Source organism: Peromyscus maniculatus, chromosome 3 (assembly GCF_049852395.1).
Source record: "Peromyscus maniculatus bairdii isolate BWxNUB_F1_BW_parent chromosome 3, HU_Pman_BW_mat_3.1, whole genome shotgun sequence".
NCBI classification, from domain to species: domain Eukaryota; kingdom Metazoa; phylum Chordata; class Mammalia; order Rodentia; family Cricetidae; genus Peromyscus; species Peromyscus maniculatus.
Window position 1 is genome coordinate 119207680 of NC_134854.1, and position 20981 is coordinate 119228660.

Sequence of the window (20981 nt, forward strand, 5' to 3'; positions counted from 1 at the left end):
TTGCAGATATCCACTGGATTCTCAGCATCCTTTTCTAAGCTGTACACACTGGAGACAAAATGAAGTAGTGACCTAAATTAGTCATATTCCCAAAGTTAAATTTTAAAGTAACCCAATTTTATATGTATGTTTAAAAGAGTACTTGCCAGCTTGTGTCCTGAACACAAAATCTTAAGGCACCAAATAATCACAAGCTCTTATATGCCATCAACAGCATGATATTTTACTTATTCATATGAGAGTTACTGTTCTGGTAGGCACACAGTCAGTCAAATTCAAACCAAAGTTTAACCAATAAATAAGTAGCACCCATTTCCATTCCTTCTGTAAAAACAAAATCAAATAATTGATACCACTACAGACAACATAACGGAATCGATTTCTCCTTGTAACTGTGAAAGAACAGGGACAGCTGGTACAGCAAGTATATTTTCAACATTTCTTAATATATACAATCAATCCCACATTACAGAAGCATGTACATAAATAATATCGCTTTCCAAACTTGTGCCAATTTTTCTGTTTCTTATGTTTCTGTATGACAGCATCTATGAAATCATTAAAACAAGAGAAGAGATGGCTGAGGTTTTATTTACAGTTAAAGAGGTAAGAGAGCTGAAAATGAGTATAGAAAGAACCATGTTAGGCTAGCATCATCTGGAATGTAAGTATTTAGCCTTTAAAGACTCCTAGGAGATAACAAAAATGTTTCCATAAAATTGGCATAAAGTGAATCTAAGAAATCACCCTTACTCTAAACAGAAATTGTCCAATATTTTAAATGGTTCTCCCATCTGATTAGACCCAAGTCATAAAACCCCAACATGATTATGTTCCTTTGTGAATGTCAAGATAAAGCTTTGGTTATAAAACTCTGCTGTTAGTTTATTTCCCTTAGAACTCAGTTGACGGCACACCGAGGTTAAAATGTTTCTGCTGTGTCTCTGCAAATGTAGGAACAGAACTAAAAAGGTAAACATGTTAAATTATCAAAAGGAAAAAATACAAATGCACACACAATAACCTAATGAGTCCTTCTATTCTCCAAGGCTCATAAAATAAGTTTTCTGAACCAGATAATTTGAATTCTTCAACCTAGAACACATATATGTTAGCCAATCTTCTGTCATTTAGACTCCCTTCACACCTTCCGTATAATGGCTAAAGGACGCATCTGAAAGAAGAGCAGACAGGGTCCCTTGTACTTCCTGTCCATGTTCCTTGGGAAAGGCAAAAGGGAAGAGCCGGGTCCCCCCAGTGCTGCTCCACTTAGCCACCTCTGATGTTCCCCTCCAGCATGTCTCCTGCCCTGTCCTTTGGGGATCGGAATGTGTCAGTTGAGCAGCCATTTGTAGTTGTGGGTCAGTGTGACAAGATCACAAAGCAGAGAGAGCAGGCGCAGCTGGGTAGACGCCACTGTTTACGATCCGTGTGTTGCAGTTGTGAATTTCTGAGATCCAAGGTGAGTTCTCACTAGACTGGCAATCCACACAGCGCAGCTCTGCATCCGGATGCCCCTCGGGGTCAAACACTTCCATGTCTGCTACCGCGTCACCTAAAACAAATGAAACTATGTGAGCATTTGACCTTATAGCACCAAAAGGGACTCTTCCTGCCAGAGAACCAGAGAGTCCTGCCTCCAGATCGTTTGTATTCAGTTTATCAGTTGGAGCCTGTGTTTGTAACAGTGTCTGTAATCGACCTGAACCAAATCAACTCTTCACATCCAACTAGGCTTTCTATTTCTCACTTTCAGTATGCAAACAAAACATGTACAAAGGCTTCTATGATGGGGAATTATGTGCCCTTGATTTTTATTTTCTAAGGTTATAAAAATGCCATGAGATTAGGTACAGTCACTGCCCATGAATTCATGCATCTTAATTGGGCATACTTTGTTAATAGCACTGAATAGTTTTTCAAATGAATGCTGATTAAAGTCACTGTATGTCAAAATCAAAATTTAACCTTTGTTACATTTTTAAATGCAGTTAACCTGTCTTCAAATGCAAAAACTGTTTGACAGAAATGATCAGTTTAATGGAAGCATACAACCATTAAGAAAGTTACTGTGTTTTTCATTTTTAAGCACATGGTCTCATTATTAAGACCTTTAAGAAAGTTTGCAAATTACACGGTCAACACACCAGCTCAGGGGGAAAGTAGCATAACACTGCAACACATTTATACTATGCAAATATTTTCAGAATAAGCTGTGTTATTTGATAACACAGTCATCATGCCTGGACCTAACAGACCTTTTATTCTTAAGCAGGAACTTTCTCTGCAAAGAATTAAGTATAGGACAGACTTTGAGCTTTGTCTGCTGGACATTGGCTATATTCATATGTAACTCACAATTACAGCCATAGACTATAGGTAAGCTCGTAGGCATTGTTTAGATCCAACAAAGTATCAATGGATAGTGAATGGGGATTTCACATAATTCTCAAGTGTTACAAAATTGTCTCTTTTGATATTTTTTTCTTTTTCTGTTTTGGTTTTTTGAGACAGGGTTTCTCTGTGTGTAGCCCTGGCTGTCTTGGAACTCACTCTGTAGAACAGGCTGGCCTCTAACTCACAGAGATCCATTTGCCTCTATCTTCTGAGTGCTGTGATTAAAGGCATGTACTACCACCACCCAGCTCTGGGCTCTCTTTTTTTGGAGACAGGGTTTTACTATGTAACCCTGGTTGACCTCAAACTCCTTATATAGACCAGGTTGGCCTTTAACTCAAAGAGCTCCTCCTGCCTCTGCATACTGAGTGCTTCGATTAAAGCCATACACCACCACACCCAGCCTAATAAAGTCCATTCTTATTGCACATGTAATATAAAAACAATTGAAGGGGGGGCACATAATGTGCCCCTCCCCCCAGTCACTGCAGCCCCAGAGACCAGGCAGCAGCCTTCTCCCCTTCACCCCCTCGCCAACCATCCCTCCGCAGAGCCAGCAATTACCAGAGCCACATACCCCTCCTGCAACCATTGGGAAAAAGAGGTGAGGTCTCATATCCTAATTGAACAGCCCAGTTCTCTAGCTCCTAGGCCTCAGGGGGCACATTCTGTGCCCCTCCCCAAGAGAACTCAGAGCTCCATCTGTACAGATTGAAGGAAGAAATGGCGCCACTAGAACTTAGTGACCCTACAACAGCAAGACCTCAATATCCCAATGCAGATGATCCAGAAGAAAATGACCTTAAAAATGACTTTATAGAGATGCTAGAGGCCCTTAAAGAGGAAATGAAAAATTTCCTTAAAGAAGTGCAAGAAAAGATAAAAAAAAAATTGGAAGAAATCAATAAATCCCTTAGCCAAGAAACCCAAGGAAAAACAATCAAATAGGTGAAGGGAACAGTTCAAGACTTGAAAATTGAAATAGAGGCAACAAAGAAAACACAAATCAAAAGAATTAAGGAAAAAGAAAATCTAAGTAAATAAACAGGAACTACAGAGGCAAGTATAACCAACAGAATACAAGAGATGGAAGGGAGACTCTCAGGTGTTGAGGATACCATAGAGGAAACAGATTCGTCGGTCAAAGAAAATGTTAAATCCAGCAAATGTTTAACACAAAACATCCAGAAAATCTGGGACACCATGAAACAAAACCTAAGAATAATAGGGATAGAAGAAGGAGTATTCCAACTCAAAGGCACAGAAAATATTTTCAACAAAATCATAAAAGAAAATTTTCCCAACCTAAAGAAGGACATGCCTATGAAGGTACAAGAAGCTTACATAACATCAAATAGACTGGACTAAAAAAGAAGTCCCCTTGCCACATAATAATCAAAACACTAAACATACAGAATAAAGAAAGAATATTAAGAGCATCAAAGGAAAAAGGTCAAGTGACTTATAAAGGCAGACCTATCAGAATTAAACCCGACTTCTCAATGGAAACTCTGAAAGCCAAAAGGTCCTGGACAGATGTTCTGCAGACACTAAGAGACCATGGATGCCAGTCCAGACTATAATACCCAGTGAAGCTTTCAATCAGCATAGATAGAGAAAACAAGATACTTCATGAGAAAACCAGATTTAAACATTACATATCCAGAAATCCAGCCTACAGAAAGTATGAGAAGGAAATCTTCAACCCAAGGAAGTTAGCTGTAACTATCAAAATGTAGGCAATAGATAACCTCACACCAGAAAATCCCAAAGAAGGGAAACACACACACAAGCTACCAACAACAATAACAAGAATTAACAATCATTGATCATTAGTATCTCTTAATATCGATGGATTCAGTTCACCTATAAAAAGACACAGGCTGACAGAATGGGTACGGAAACAGGATCCATCTTTCTGCTACATATGAGAAACATACCTCAACCTCAAGACAGACATTACCTCAGAGTAAAAAGTTGGGAAAAAATTTTAAAATCAAGGGGACCTAAGAAACAAGCTGGTATATCTATGCTAATATCTGACAAAATAGACTTCAAACTAAAATTAATCAAGAAAGATGGAGAAGGACATTTCATATTCATCACAGGAAATAATCCATCAAAATGAAGTCTCAATTCTGAACATTTATGCCCCAAACACAGGACACCTACATTTGTAAAATAAACATTACTAAAGCTTAAATCACACATCAAACCCCACACACTAATAGTGGGAGATTTCCACACCCTACTCTCACCACTAAACAGGTCTGCCAGACAGAAACTTAACAGAGAAATAAGGGAACTAACAGATGTTATGACTCAAATGGACCTAAAAGACATCTATAGAACATTTCACCCAAACACAAAAGAATATACCTTCTTTCTTAGCACCTCATGGAACCTTCTCCAAAATTGACCACATACTCGGTTACAAAGCAAATCCCAACAAATACAAAAAAAATTTGGAATAACCCCTGTATCTCATTGGACCACCATGGCTTAAGGTTAGACTTCAACAACACAAACTGCAGACAGCCTAAAATCACGTGGAAACTGAACAATGCTCAACTGAATCACCAATGGGTCAAGGAAGAAATAAAGAAAGAAATTAAAGACTTCCTAGAATTCAATGAAAATGAATCCACAACATACCCAAACTTGTGGGACACCATGAAAGCAGTACTAAGAGGAAGTTCATAGCACTAAATGCCTATGTAAAGAAAGTGGAGAAATCTCACACTAGCAACCTAACAGCACACCTGAAGTTCTAGAATAAAAAGAGGCAAACTCACCCAGTAGGAACAGATGACAAGAAATAATCAAATTGAGGGCTGAAATCAATAAAATAGAAAAAAGAGAACAATACAAAGAATCAATGAAACAAAGAGTTGGGTCTTTGAGAAAATCAAGATAGACAAACCCTTATCCAAACTAACCAAAAAACAGAGAGAGAATATTTAAAGTAATAAAATCAGAAATGAAAAGAGGGACATAATAACAGCCACTGAGGAAATCCAGAGATTCATTAGGTCATACTTTGAAGATCTGCACTCCACAAAATTGGAAAATTAAAAAAAAAAAATGAACACTTTTCTGGATAGGTATCACATACCTAAATTAAATCAAGGCCAGATAAACAATTTTAATAGACCTATAACCCCTAAGGAAATAGAAGCAGTTATTAAAAGTCTCCCAACCAAAAAAAGCCCAAGGCCAGATGGTTTCAGCACAGAATTCTACCAGAATTTCAAAGAAGAGCTAATACCAATACTCCTGAAATTGTTCTGAACAATAGAAACAGAAGGAACATTGCAAAACTCTTTTTACAAGGTTACAGTTACCCTGATACCCAAACCACACAAAGATGCAGCAAAAAAAAGAATTACAGAACAATCTCCCTCATGAATATTGATGCAAAAGTACTCAATAAAATACTGGCAAACTGAATCCAAGAACACATCAAAAAATCATCTACCATGATCAAGTAGGCCTCATCCCAGAGATGCAGGGGTGGTTCAACCCACAAAAATCTGTCAATGCAATCCACCATATAAACAAACTAAAAGAAAAAAACTACAAGACTATCTCATTAGATGCTGAGAAAGCCTTCAACAAAATCCAACACCCTTCATAATAAAAGTCTTGGAAAGATCAGGGATACAAGTAACATGCCTAAACACAATAAAGGCAATATATAGCAAGCCAACATCAAACTAAATGGACAGAAACTCAAAGTGATTCCACTAAAATCAGGAACAAGACAAGGATGTCCACTCTCTCCATATCTATTCAATATAGTACTTGAAGTTCTAGCTAGAGCAATTAGACAACAAAAGGAGATCAATGGGATACAAATTGGAAAGGAAGAAGTCAAACTTTCCCTATTTGCAGATGCTGTGCTAGTATACATAAGTGACCCCAAAAATTCTACCAGGAAACTCCTACAACTGATAAACACCTTCAGTAATATGGCAGGATACAAGTTAACTCAAAAAAATCAGTAGCCCTCCTATATACAAATGACAAATGAGCTGAGAAAGAAATCAGAGAAACATCACCCTTTACAATAGCCATAAATAACATAAAATATCTTGTAGTAACTCTAACCAAACAAGCGAAAGAGCTCAAAGACAAGAACTTTAAACCTTTGAAGAAAGAAATCAAAGACAATATCAGAAGATGGGAAGATCTCCCATGCTCTTGGATAGGTAGAATCAACATAGTAAAAAGGGCAATCCTACCAAAAGCAATCTACAGATTCAATGCAATCCCCATCAAAATCCCAACACAATTCTTCACAGACCTGGAAAGAATAATACTCAACTTCATATCGAAAAACAAAAAGCCCAGGATAGCCAAAACAGTCCTATACAATAAAGGAACTTCCAGAGGTATCACCAACCCTGACTTCAAGCTCTACTATAGAACTATAGAAATAAAAACAACTTGGTACTGGCATAAAAACTGATACATGGACCAATGGAATTGAATTGAAGACCCTGACATTAATCCACACACCTATGAATACCTGATTTTGATAAAGAAGCCAAAAGTGTACAAAGGAAAACAGAACAGAAAGCATTATGGCGTTGGCATAATTGGATATCTACATATAGAAGAATGCAAATATCTATCATCATGCACAAAACTCAAGTCCAAATGGATCAAAAAGACCTTAACATAAATCCAGTAACACTGAACCTGATAGAAGAGAAAGTGGGAAGTAACCTTAAATGCATTGGCACAGGATACCACTTCCTAAAACGAACACCCATAGCACAGACACTGAAAGCAAAAATTAATAAATAGGACGTCCTGAAACTGAGAAGCTCCTGTAAAGCAAAGGACACAGTCAATAAGACAAAATGGCAGCCTACAGAATGGGAAAAGACTTTTACCAACACCACATCTGACAGAGGACTGATCTTCAAAATATAAAAAGAACTCAAGAAGCTAGACATTAAACTATCAAATAAGCCAATTAAAAAATGGGGTGCAGATCTAAACAGAGAATTCTCAAAAGAAGAATCTCAAATGGCTGGAAGACATTTAAGGGAGTGTTCAACATCCTTAGCCATCAGGGAAATGAAAATCAAAATGACACTAAGATATCATCTTACACCTGCCAGAATGGCTAAGATCAAAAACGCTGTTGACAGCTTATGTGGGAAAGGATGTGGAGAAAGTGGAAGACTCTTCCGTTGCTGGTGAGAATGCAATCTTCTACAGCCACTCTGGAAATCAGTATTGTGGTATCTCAGAAAATTGAGAATCAACCTAGCTCAAGATTCAGCTATAACATTCTTGGGCATATATGCAAAAGATGCTCAATCGCACCACAAGGTCATTTGCTCAACTATGTTCATAGCACTATTCGTAAAAGCCAGAACCTGGGTGTGGTGATATTTTATTTGTGCACTCCAATAAAACTTATCTGGGGATCAGAGAACAAAGCCAGTCGACATAGAGGTCTGACGTGGTGGCACACACCTTTAATCCTATCACTCTGGGAGGCAGAGATCCATCTGGATCTCTGTGATGTCAAGGCCACACTGGAAATAGAGTCAGGCATGGTGGTACATGCCTTTCATCCCAGCACTTAGATCTCATGCCTTTGCTACCAAATATTTGGGAAACACACATGCCTTTAATCCCAGCACTAGGAAGGAAGATGACAGGGCACAGAAAGATATATAAGGCATGAGTAAACAGGAAGTCTGGCTCTGGAGGCTGAGGAGTTGGTAAGGTGAGGTTGACTATAGCTTGTTCTGTTTCTCTGATCTTCTAGCTTTCACCCCAATATCTGGCTCTGAGTTTTTTTTTTAATAAGACTGTTTAGCAATTAGAGTTATACCTGGAAGCAACCTAGGTGCCCCTCAACTGAAGAACTGATAAAGAAAATGTGGTACGTTTACACAATGGAGTATTACGCAGTGGTAAAAAAAAAAAATGCCATTATGAAATTTGTAGGCAAATGGATAGAACTAGAAAAAAAAAATCATCCTGAATGAGGAAACTCAGATCCAGAAAGAAACACAGTATGTACTCACTCAGAAATGAATATTAGATGCAAAGCAAAGGATAAACACGCTACAGTCCACAACCCCAGAGAAGCTAGGTTTATAGTACCAGGCATGAATTTCTTCCTACCATGTGGATCTTAAGTCAAATTAGATAGCAGTTGGTTCTACCCAAGATACAAGTGCCTCTATCACACCTTGTAGGATATTTTGCTGGTCTGAGCATGGTTGTTGTTCATAGGCTTCACAGCTGGGTTTGACTACTACAGATTGCTCCCCTCCCCGGGCAGCTTGCATGACACATTTGGATACTATAGAGCCAGCCCTCTGGGAGGAAGTGTCCAGGTCAGTTCCAATTCAATTCCTACAAGTGCTCTGACTGAGTGTGTGGTACGTTCAGCAACAGGGGCTAACATTCAAGTTCTGGAAGGCAACCAAGAGCAATGACAATAGCCAGTAGCCAACATGATTTTGGGAGACTGTGACCAACAACTCAATTGGGAAGTTTCCCATTCATGGAACTAGATTTTTGTTAGATAGTGCATGACTCTTGGGGTTCAGAATATCATTACCTTTAACTCCATTTAAATCTCTCTCTCTCTCTCTCTCTCTCTCTCTCTCTCTCTCTCTCTCTCTCTCTCTCTCTCTCTCTCTCTCTCATCCTACCCCCACCCAAGTACTAAAATAATATGTTGCCCTAGGGTCTTATCAGACATCCTCGTGTTCTCTCCTTCCCTGTCCTCTTGTATCAACCCCCTCCCCTTCTCCAGTTAAAGTCCTACCCACCCCATTTTCCCACTACCCCGTCCATAGCACCTGTTTCCTCGTGTTCCACTTTCTAGAGCTCCATCACCCACTCCTCCCCCATGGTCCCTCCCTGTTTTTCCTGGCTTTTTCAGAAACTTCAGGCTACATACTCTAAAGAGGCAGAGCTAGGGTCCACAAACAAGAAAAAAGATACAGCATTTTTATATCTGGATCTGGGTTACTTCACTCAGCACAGCTTCCAGCTCCTTTTACCTGCAAATTTCATGATTTTATTTTTCTTACCAGTTGAATAGAATTCCAGTGTGTATATATACCACATTTTTATTGTCCATTCATCAGCTAAACGACATTTATATTGATTCCATTTCCTAGCTACTGTGAATAGACCAGATATGAACATGGCTGAGCAAGTATCTTGAGAGTAGAATATCAAGTCCTTTGGGTATATATCAAAGAAGGTACAGCTGTGTCATATGGTAGATTCAGCTGCAGCTTTTTAAACATTCTTCATGTTTATTTCCAGAGTGGCCAGACCATTTTTCAAGCCCAACAGTCAATGAAGATTCCCCTTCCCCCACAATCTTGCCAACATTTGTTGCTAAATGTTTTCTTGGTTTTAGCCATCCTAACTTGGGAAAGACAAAATCTGAGAGCAATTTTAATTTGCATTTCTCTGACTGCTGAGGATTTTGAATACTTAGGTATTTCTCAGCCATTTTTATTTCTTCTTTTGAAAACTTTGTTCAGATCCATTGCCCCTGGTGTTAATTGAGTCATTTCTTGATTCTTTGCTTTCTGAGTTCTTTGCGTATTCTGGATATTAATCCTCTTACCAGATTATAGTTAGCAAAGCTTCTCTCTCACTATTCACTCTATTATTTCCTTTGCAGGAGAAGCATTTTAGTTTTATGAGGTCCCATTTGTCAGTTGTTGGCCTTAATTTCTGAGCAAATGGAGTTCTGTTCAGAAACTTCTTATATCTTTTAGGGCACTGCCTATGTTCTATTCTGGTTCTAGCATTTCAAGTATCATACTGAAGACTTTCACCCATTTGGAGTGGAATTTTTCGCATAGGGTGATAGCTATGAGTCCAATTTTATTCTTCTACATTTAGACATCCAATTTTTCCAACACCATATTTTTGGCATTTTTGTCAACTTTCACTGGCTATTATTTTGTGGATTCCCATTTGTTTGGTCTTCTATTTTGTTCTACTAATCTAAATGTCTATTTTTGTGTTAATAACATATTTTTTTCATCAGCATAGCTCTGTAAGATAGCTTGAAATTTGGTGTGACAATCTCTCATGCATTATTCTTTTTTGTTCAGGATTGCTTGGCTATCTGGGGTCTTTTGTGTTTCCATATGAATATTAAGAGGGTTTTTAATTTCTGTTAAGAATGTTGGCCAGGCATGGTGGCATATGCCTTTAATCCCAGGACTTGGTTGGTAGAGGCAATTGGATCTCTGTAAGTTTGAAGTCAGCCTGATCTACAAAGAGAGTTCAAGGACAACCAGGACTTTTATACAAAGAAACCCTGTTGGGGGGGGGGGGGGTCATGAGGATTTTTTATTGGAATTGCATTGGATCTATAAATTGATTTTGGTAGGGTGACCATTATCACAATATTAATTCATCCAATCTATAAACATTGAAGTTTTTTCCATCTGTTACTGTCTTGTTCCATCTCTGTCTGGAGTATTTAAAGTTCTCATTGTAAAGGTCTTACCTCCTTGATTAGGTTTTATTCCTAGACATTTTTGAAACTATTGTTAATGGGAGTGTATCCATGGTTTCTTTCCAAATGTATCTGTTGGTGGTGCATAGAAAGCATACTTTTTTTTTTTTTTAAGACTTATTTATTTATTATGTATACAGTGTTCTGTTTGCATGTATCCCTGCAGGCCAGAAGAGGGAGCTAGATCTCATTACAGATGGTTGTGAGCCACCATGTGGGTGCTGGGAATGAACTCAGGACCTCTAGAAGAACAGCCAGTGTTCTTAACCTCTGAGCCATCTCTCTAGCCCCCCTACGCATACCGATTTTCGGGGTTTTGTTGTTGTTGTTGTTGTTTTGGTTTTTTGAGACAGGGTTTCTCTGTGTAGCTTTGCGCCTTTCCTGGAACTCACTTGGTAGCCCAGGCTGGCCTCAGACTCGCAGAGATCCACCTGGTTCTGCCTCCCAAGTGCTGGGATTAAAGGCGTATGCCACCACTACCTGGCTCAGAAGGTACTCTTGATTACTGTTCCAATCTCCTTATTTGTTATGGGTCTGATTTGGCACTGGATTTCGTCTTGATTTAACTTTGGTGATTTAGATGAATCTAGAATTCATCCATTCTTTTAATGTCTTATAATTTAATTAGTATATGGATTTTTTTTAAAGTATTACCTTATAATATACTATGTTGCTTTGGTGTCTGTTGTAATGTTTCCCTGTACATCTGATTCTGTTAATTTGGTTCTCCTTTTTCTATACACACACACACACACACACACACACACACACACACACACACACACATATTTAACTGTGCTAAAGGTCTTTTGATCATGCTTATCTTTTCAAAGAAGCAGCTCTTAGTTTTAATGATTATTTACATTATTTTGTTTGTATTTAATTAATTTCTGTTCTGATTTTCATTATTTCTTGCCATCTACTGGATTTCAGTTTGTTCTTATGTTTCCAAATCCTTGAGTTGCATTTTTAAGTCATTTATTTATGTAGTTTCTGATTTTTTAAAAATAGATACTTAGAGCTACACATTTTCTTAGAACCATTGTTAATGTGTCCAATAGGTTTTGTCATTTTTCATTCCAAGATTTTTAACTTCTGTCTTGATTTTTGACCCATTCATCATTCAGTAATGTGTTAATATCTATGAGTTTATGTAGTTTCTATAGATTATTTTGTGACTGTAAGCTTTACTGAACTATGGTTAGATGGCACATATGGAGTTACTTGTGTCAATTATTTTGTATTTGTAGGGAATTGTTTCATGTCTCAGTATGTGGTCTGTTTTGGAGAAACTCCCATGGGTAGCTGAGTACAATGTATATTCTTTAGTGTTTGGGTAGACTATCCTATAGATATCTCCTAAGTCTATTTGATGAATAATGTCACTTAATTCCAATGTATCTCTGTTTATTTTTGTCCAAATGACATATCTCCTGGGGAGAGGAGATATTGAAATCACCTACTATTATTGAATTGTACTTAGTTTGTGTCTTGAAGTTTAGTAGTATCCTTTTTATGAAATGGGGTGTGCTAGAGTCTGGTGCATTTATGTTTGGGATTGTAATGTGTTCTGGGTTTATTTTTCCCTTTAGTAGAATGTCTCCTGATAAATTTTAGTTTCTAGGCTGGTTTATCTGATAGTAGAGTGGAAACTCCTGCTAACTTTCTACTCCCATTTGCTTGGAATTTTTTTTCCTGTCATTGCACTCTTAGACGGTACCAATCCTTGAAGCAACACAACATTTTTCAAAGTCTGTGTTCTAAGTCCAGCCCTAGGCTTAATATGCCTAGACGTGGGGCCTAAAACTGCAGTTTTAACAAGTTCCATGGTAAATACTCTACAGTCATGAAATGATGAAATAATTATGACAGTGACCCATGGTGGTACCCCCAAGACACGAGAGAAAGGCCTCAATTAAGGTGTCACTTGAGGAAGGTATGAGCAAGGACTAGGGGGCATAAGACACTAACATGAAGGAAGCTTCTGAAGCCAGCATGGCTGTTTCTGTTATTTTATGAATTTCTACATTTTTCAGATGATTAAATTTTACTTTTATTCCTGATCTTACCAATGTTAGTTTCTTAGGCTACTAGTATGATCATCAGAAAGACTGAAGTCTCTTAAGGCTGAAACAAATATACATGAGACATTTCCCTTCATAACTCACCCCTGTTCACATTTCCAATGAAACCCTAGAAATTTTATAGAAAATGTGAATAAAGTGAAGTAACATCCAAACCCACTATTGTGGGCCTGTCATCCCAGACACTGAGAAGCTGAGAGTATTGGGCATTCAATACAAAAGAGTTCTTTTCAAAATTTTAAAAGTAGAAATAAGGCTAGTTGCTCAGTTGAAGTTGCCAAGCATGTTTAGTTCCCTTAATTCAATACCCAATTCTGTGGGGTAGAGGGAAATAATAAAGTGAATTTCAAGAATGGAGTAGGGAGCTTACAGAAAGAGCCTGAGAAAATGTATCATTCTCTAGAACAGGGCACCAGCCTAAGCACTGTTAACTGCAGGGAATACCCCATCCTTTGTAGGATGCTTATTGCTGTCATTGGTGTTGACTCATAAATGCCTGTAGCATCCATGTCTCAACATATGACAACCTCAAAATATCCTCACATATTGTGCAGTGTCCCCAAAGGGCAAGAAAGCACCCGTAAAACTGTTCCTTTAAGGCAGGTCTTACCTTTATTTACAGTTTTAAAATAAAAGGCTTAAATACCATAGATGTTCTCAAGATCAATGTTGTTTTCTTCTATAGACAAATTATTAAAATGTTCTGACAAACTCTTGCTGTTGATGCTACACTGGGTCCTTGTAAGAAACCCCAGCACTGATGGTTTGAAATAGGGACGTGTCAAGCAAAAGCTCCTAAGAGAGGGAATGAGACAAGAGGCATGAGAACAGCAAGCCTTCTTTTCCCACAGGAAGTGGTTCCTGAGCCTTCTCAGGAGAAGCTGGAAACCACCTGGGGAGAATGAAGAGGATGTCAATCTTTTCTATCCAGGGCTGATGACTAAGGACAAGGATTTGTCTGCCTCTTTCTTTCATCTCTGAGACAGAGCCCATTAGTATCTCAAACCCAAAGCTAACTCTTTCTGTATTTGCATTTAAATAGGAAATAAAATCCTAGCATAGGTGGCTTATGACTCAAGACTGACATCCTGAGCTCTGTGTTCCAAGGCTGTTGTACACAGATTCTCTAAGGAAAATGGAAACATTTGGTTGTTTACTTAATACCTCCTCTAAGGAGGCAACTGCTTGGCCATAACAAGATGGCTGTCCCTCCAGAGGTATAAGGTCAGTACCATTCCCAGCAAGAATGCCAAGTTCAGCATGGGAGGCAGACTGAGCTCCCCAAATGAACTTCTGTGTGCATATGAGCCATCACAGACAAAATGTTTTATGCAGTTCAAGGCACGCTGACTTGGACTAATAAAGGAAACAAAGTTTTATACCTTCCAGATTACTCTCAAAAGGCATATCACTGAAAAAAGGCAGCCCAAGTATTACAGTGGCTTGGGGAACTGTATTATGTTTCTACATCTTTCCAGGAGATAAATGAAATGTCACTACCATTGAGAATTTAGCTAGAGCAAACTCATATTCCCAGCACGCAGCGGCAAAATGTCCCTAAAGGTTTGCTTCCTGCTAATGCTCTTACTAACTGCACATAAAGAGAGAGAGCCACTCCACCAAGTGAACTACTTACACCCATTCTTTTTTCCAGAATTCACTTGGCTTCCATTCAATCTTGTTTTACATGTATATCTAAAAATCAATACAAATTTAATCTTCTAAAATGTTATTTCTTAGTCTACAAGAAATGCAATGAAAGTTTATTTTAATCACTGATAGATGGGAGATTATTTTTTTACCCTCATAGGAGACTTCAATAATTTTATTTAGAAAGTACTTATGGGAACAGCTGAAAGGAGTCAGGAGCAGGAAACAGAATTTGCTTAGCAAGTACAATATCTCTAGGTGGTTGGAAGTTTATTGGGCCTAGTGGGATCAGTGGGGTAGTGGCAGGGTTAACCTCCTTGCTACTTCAACAAATAACTCCATGGATTTCCTCTAACATGGATGTAAAAAGAAAGTTGTAACTTGCCGCCTATAGAGGACTGCCTCAAAGATCTCCCAGATACCAAAACCTGTACATGTAAAAACTTACCTAGAATGGTATAACTCTTACATGTAGTATATGCAACTTTTTTTTTACTTAAAGTCATTTCTAGATTGCTTAAAACAGCTACAACACAAATACAACAAAAAAATTATTTTTGTATGTATGAGGCTTTTTTTTATTTGTCTGCATGTATGGTAAGTCCTCTACAAAAGCAGCAAGTGCTCTTAACTACTAAGCCATCGCTCCAGCCAGAAATGGTTTGTATACTGTATCATTTATGCAATATTGACAAAAAAGAAAACTGCAAGTTTAGTTGAGATGCGATCACCTTTTAATATATTAGTCTGTGATGGGTGGAATCCACACAGGTCCTGACACTACAGAAGTTATTATAATCACAACATCTAATAAGGACAAATTATGTTCTAATGGGAAAGGAATTTGAATGAACATCATGGTAACCCATCTATCTCCAGTAACCTCAGAAAGACCTGTCATTAATGGGTGTTCAAGAAATAACTATGGAGACATCAGCTGGATCTGGGCCTACCAAGATAAGCAAACATAGATAAGGACCTGATGTCACAGATCCCACACCAGATAGGAGCAAAGGAATACAGTTATCCATGGGAAATATAAGCCTAGCAGACACTCAAACACTGAACCCAGATGCAACCAACAATGGATTCCCTGAAGGATAATAAATGACTAGAAAGATTGGGAAGGCAGCGTATCATATGAGAGGGAAGAACCACCTCAAAGGCACCATAACAGGGACCAACAGAGGCCAGGAGATCTGGAGCAGAAAGAAGAGCAGCTATCTTGCAGGATTGTCTATGAAGGGCCAATGTGGTGACTGAAGCTGCTCGGAGGCTTTAGGATGGCCTGGGTTAGAGGGCTGACATTTCACAAATACTGTTTGTCATAGCCACTGATTGGAGTCTATACCGGAAGGAAATCATTAGTCATCTGGGAAAGCAGTCATGGAAGGATTTGGTAGTAAAAACTTCTAAAATCCAAGTAATTGAGTGGACATAAGGAGACAAGGAAGTTTACCTTCTCACTGAAAAACTGAATGGCTCATGTTTTCCTTCAGGCATGAAGAAAGTCAGAATGGGGGAACCACTAGGGAGAAGCTGCGGAAGACTTGAATAAGAATCTCACCTGGCCAGCCTCCAATCTCTGTGGCAGCGTGTTTCCTACCTGTGTACACCGCTCTGTCGGCTCTGAAACCTTTGCTTTAAATTGAGCTCATGAAGGAGCAGAAGGGAATTTAGGGGCCCTGCCGAAAGTAAGAGCTCACCCACCAAATCACTGCCCTGACACAAAGGGCAACATTGGCAAAAAGACTTTCCAGAAAGGCTAAAGGCACAGTGTAGCACCGCCCTGGCTGGTTTATCAACATAAAACAATGTTGCTCTCTTGCTGGCTGGAGAGATCCAGTCACAGCAGGAATGCCCCCTGAGTCAACAGCTCCTGCAGCTGTAAATTACAGTTGCCTTTTGGCCATACTTGCCTTGGTGGTTTTGACTTTATTGCCACTGCTGCAGGACCAACCCGAGGAGTCTGGGAGCACTCTGCAATCCTCCCCTTCCAAGCAAGGATCCATGTGGCACCACCACTTCTCAATCACAATGGAAGCTGGAAAACAAAGGTTACACTGTATTTGCGGCATGCTTTCTTCCTCCACACCTGGGTGGCAACGCTGAATACAGATCAGCACACTGACACAAATGTGGCTCTGGAAGGATTGCATAAGTGCATTTAAAGAATTCAGTTGTACCTCTACATCCTCTGGAAAGTGCAGTTTTGGGGTTGGCTACCAGAAGTAATAGAATTGGAAAGAACCAATGCTTTGTGGGGCACCTGCCCTGACTGGAATCTCAATGTGTTCCTTTTTTTCATTGTTTTATGACCTTGGACTTATCATCTAATTTCTCTTAGCCTCTGTCTCTCCAAAGAGACAGAGGTAAAAAACAATTGTCCAAAGATGCAAAAGGATGCAGTGAATTCAGGAGAAACTTGGAGGTAATTCTTTGTTCCAGGAAATGCTAGAAACTGTGGTGGCCATCCTCTGGTCTCAGGCTCCAGCAGCAGGTGTTGGTACTGCAATGTTATTCTTGGTTATGAACAAAGAACATCTATACTAAAAGTCAAACTTCCATCCTGCATGGTGATCATCTCCATAGACCACTGCAGGTGAGCCACAATTTGTCATGTAGGGAAAGCTAACTGAAGGTGACGGGACCCAGCCTTGCCTCACAGTCCACCTGTGATTATTCTGGGATGCTCAGTTCACCTGTGAACTCACTATTCCTCATACCTCAACATCTGCATACACACAAAAGTTTGCCAATAAAACTATGTTTTACATTGATAAAGCAGAAAAGACACAATAGATCTCTCTAATTAAGCACAGACAGAAGTAGGGGAATCTCCATTATGTAGGATGGTTAGTCCTGCAGGTTCACAGGGTGGTTGAATTGCAGAGGCAAATTCAGCCAATGAGCTGGTACAGAACTGAGCTGGGGCTGGTGTGTTGGTGAATCAAGACAGACTGACCTGTTTTCATGTTGAAATAGCAATATTTACATAGAAAACATCCCCAAGGAGATGTTGCAATTCTTCCCCTTGGGATGATAATTGTTTTCCATAGTTTCTGAGCTGCAGCGATGTGTGGCCCATAGATTTCTTTTGTGTTTTAAAATAAGGCCTTTAATGGGTGGCATCAGGGTAAACATAACAGTTTGCTGTGTGTATTCAATGTGTGATGACACTAGAATCAAATAAATTAACTCATCCATAGTCACTCATCACTAATCATTAGATCCCCAAAACATGTGCACATTGTAATTGAAGATCTGCACCCTTTGAGCAACAGCACTTGGTTTCCAATCCTACCAAACCCTCCAGCTCTGGAAACCATAATTCTATGTACTAACAGGAATTCTACTTTTTAAAAATATATATACATGAGATTTTTACCCTTTGGTTCCTAGTTTATTCCTTTAGTATAAAGCCCTCCTGGTTCATGCATGTTTTCACAGATATCAGGATCTCTTTGTATGAACAAATACTGGTCTAGTATGAACATAGCCAACGCTTTCCTTCTCTCTCCATCAGTGAAGTTATTGGGTTGTTCTCACTCAGCTACTTTAGTGAAAATGGTGGTACAGATGCCTTATGGGCACCAATGTCAAGGATGGGGATGTGGCTTGGAGCATCTGTTGACCCTGCATAACACTCTAGGTTGGATCCCCAGAACTATACAAAAAGGAAGGGCCAATTTAATGTCCTGTGGATTATGTCTAGAAGGAGGATTACTGCATATGTAAACTTATTTTCTGAGGAACTTCTATATTGCTTTGTATGGCATCTGTACCAGTTCACTTTCCTGTCAACAATACATGAGAGTTCTCTTTTTTCTACATCCTCACATCCCTTGTGGTTTTGATAACAGTCACTCTAATGAGAGTGAAGTAATACAGTGATGTAGAACACTGCTTTGGATGCCTATTTGATATCTCTATGACTTCTCTGAGAAAGATAGTCAGGTCCTTCTCTTATTGGTTTTGGTTTGAGTACATTAAGGTCTTCGAGCCCTTTATTTGTTGGATGTGAACCCCTTATAGAAATGTGATTTGTGGGGCTGGAGAGGGCTCCTTGGCCAAAAGCATTTATTGTTCTTTCAGAGGACTGCTGTTCAGTTCCCATCACCCATATAGGACAGCTCTCAACTACCTATAACTCCAGTTACAGGAGATTGATACCTGCTCCTAGCCTCCATGGGCACCTGTGCTCACATGCACACATGCATATGGGGCGGGGAGATCTTAAAAAGAGAGAGATGTGGTCTGCAGACAAGTTCTTATATCCTCTTGGCTGCCTTTTCTGTTCAGTGTTCCCTTGGCAGAGCTTTTGGGTAGATGGGCGTCCGCTTGTATGGAGTGTTTTTGCTACCTGCGTTTTTAGTATCATACCTAGAAGGCCATTGCCGGTATCGAGGGTTTTCCTGCATTCACTTCTCAGTTTTTTTGTTTCTGGTGTCATGGTAGTCTGTGGTGTATTCTGAGTTATTCTTGTGTATGGTATGAGGGCGTCTTTTGCTTGCAGCTATCCATTTTTTCCAGTACCACTGTTGAGAAGCTGACATAATCTTCAGTGACTATTTCTGGTGCTTTGATCACATGTGTGTAAGTTTATTGCTAGGCTTTCTCCCTTGTTCCATTGTTCTGTTTGTCTACTTTTATGGCATACCTATACTATTGTGTGACTACTATAGCTCTGAGATTAACGTGGATTAGGAAGTGTGCTATCTCTAGGGCAACTTGAGTACCAGGCTCCTTGCTAATTGCTTACTCTCTATTATCTCATTTAAATTTTCCTCCAAAACTGAGGCTGACTTTTTTTTCTCCTAGCTTGAAAATTCTAATGTCCAGAAGTACAAAGCACCTAGGGCAACATGCAGTCTAACATCAGAGCCACATGGTGACCCTTAAGTACATACTTCTTCCTTTATACTAGAGATATCCACCAGAAACAAACCCTTGCTTAAAAAAGGGATAGCAATATAATAATACAAAAGTCAATGTATTTAAAAAAAAACAAAAAAAAAACTGCCCAGTCAAGCCATGGCAATACAATGTGATGAGAACATGGGATCATTTCGCAACTTGCTAAAAGAGTCAGATTTTCTTCTATCCTTATGTAGCCACTGTTCTTGGGCTACCAGCCGATGACCCCAATCAACAGCAATTATACCTGAGTCAGGTAGATTTGTGATCTAGGTTAACCCTTCCCTATATAAATCAGTACAGGCCAAGACAGAAAACGGTATATTATGCATGGGTTGTTTATGATGTCAGGGAGACTGCTACTGAACTGGTGTGGGTAGACATGAAACTTAAGAAAGTTTGTGTTTTTGTTTTAGCTTCAGCTATCATAATGATCTCACCCTGCAAGTGCAGGTAACGTCTGTCATTTCAAAGCACCTTTACCCATGTTTCCTCTTCTGATTGTCCCAAGAGCGATCAGAAGCAGCAAAGGGCAGATGGGATCAGAAATTAAACCAGTTTTCTTCTAAATTGGTAAATTAAGGGTGAAGGTATCAGACTTGTGGCTGTTGCATTGACTGCCTAGCAGCCTTCCAGAATGTACTGTAATATGTTTACCATTTTCATTGTAGCTGTTTGTGGGTAGAGTGTAATGATTTGATATGTGCAGACAATAATCAAACAAAGGGGCTTGACATTTCTGTCTCCTTATATATTTTAAAGGTTTTCATGGGTCTACACCAGGTCCTCTGCATATATATTCTCGCTAATAGCTTAATATTTTTATGGAACTCCTGACTGTGAGAACAAATGGGTTTCTGATTCTTGTGCCTGCTCTTAGGACTCTATTCCTCCTGTTGAATTGCCATGTCCAACTTTGATATGATAGTTTTCGCTTATCTTAGTTCATTTTGTCATGTTTGGTTGTTGTCTCTTGGAAGCCTATGAGACAGAAAGGGAGTGGATCCAGAAAGGAGTCAAGGAACTGGGAGGGGTAGAGGAGAAAGAAACTATAATCAGAATACACTGTATGAAAAAGAATCTTTTCAATAAGAGGGAAAAATGACAGTATTTCAATGAATGTGTATTACAATGTTCAAATCAACATCCTTCATGTTCTATGCCTTTAACAGTACTTGGGATTTAAAGCCTTCAAACTCTTCTCTTGTGGTAAAATAGTATTTTAGATTAGTAAGAACCAGGTTGACATGATGTATCACCAGGTAAAAGTGCTTTCTACATGAGCCAGGCAATGTGAGTTCAATCCGTGGAACCCATGATGGAAAGAAAAAGAATAGATCCTTAAAAACTGTCCTTTGACATCCATGTGCATGCCTAAATTCACACATAATAATAAATAGATT

At 39.0% G+C, this 20981-nt stretch overlaps 1 protein-coding gene across 1 annotated transcript in view; it reads right to left on the bottom strand.

The window, feature by feature from the left end:
• Positions 1-217: 217 nt before the first annotated feature.
• Tafa4 (TAFA chemokine like family member 4) overlaps positions 218-20981 on the bottom strand; it is a 193453-nt gene continuing 172689 nt past the window's right edge. The window contains exons 5-6 of the mRNA XM_042273698.2: positions 16581-16705; positions 218-1555 (exon numbers count right to left, since the gene is read on the bottom strand). Coding sequence (XP_042129632.1) covers positions 1544-1555; positions 16581-16705 — 137 coding nt within the window. The 3' untranslated portion in view covers positions 218-1543. The remainder of the gene's footprint in view (positions 1556-16580; positions 16706-20981) is intronic.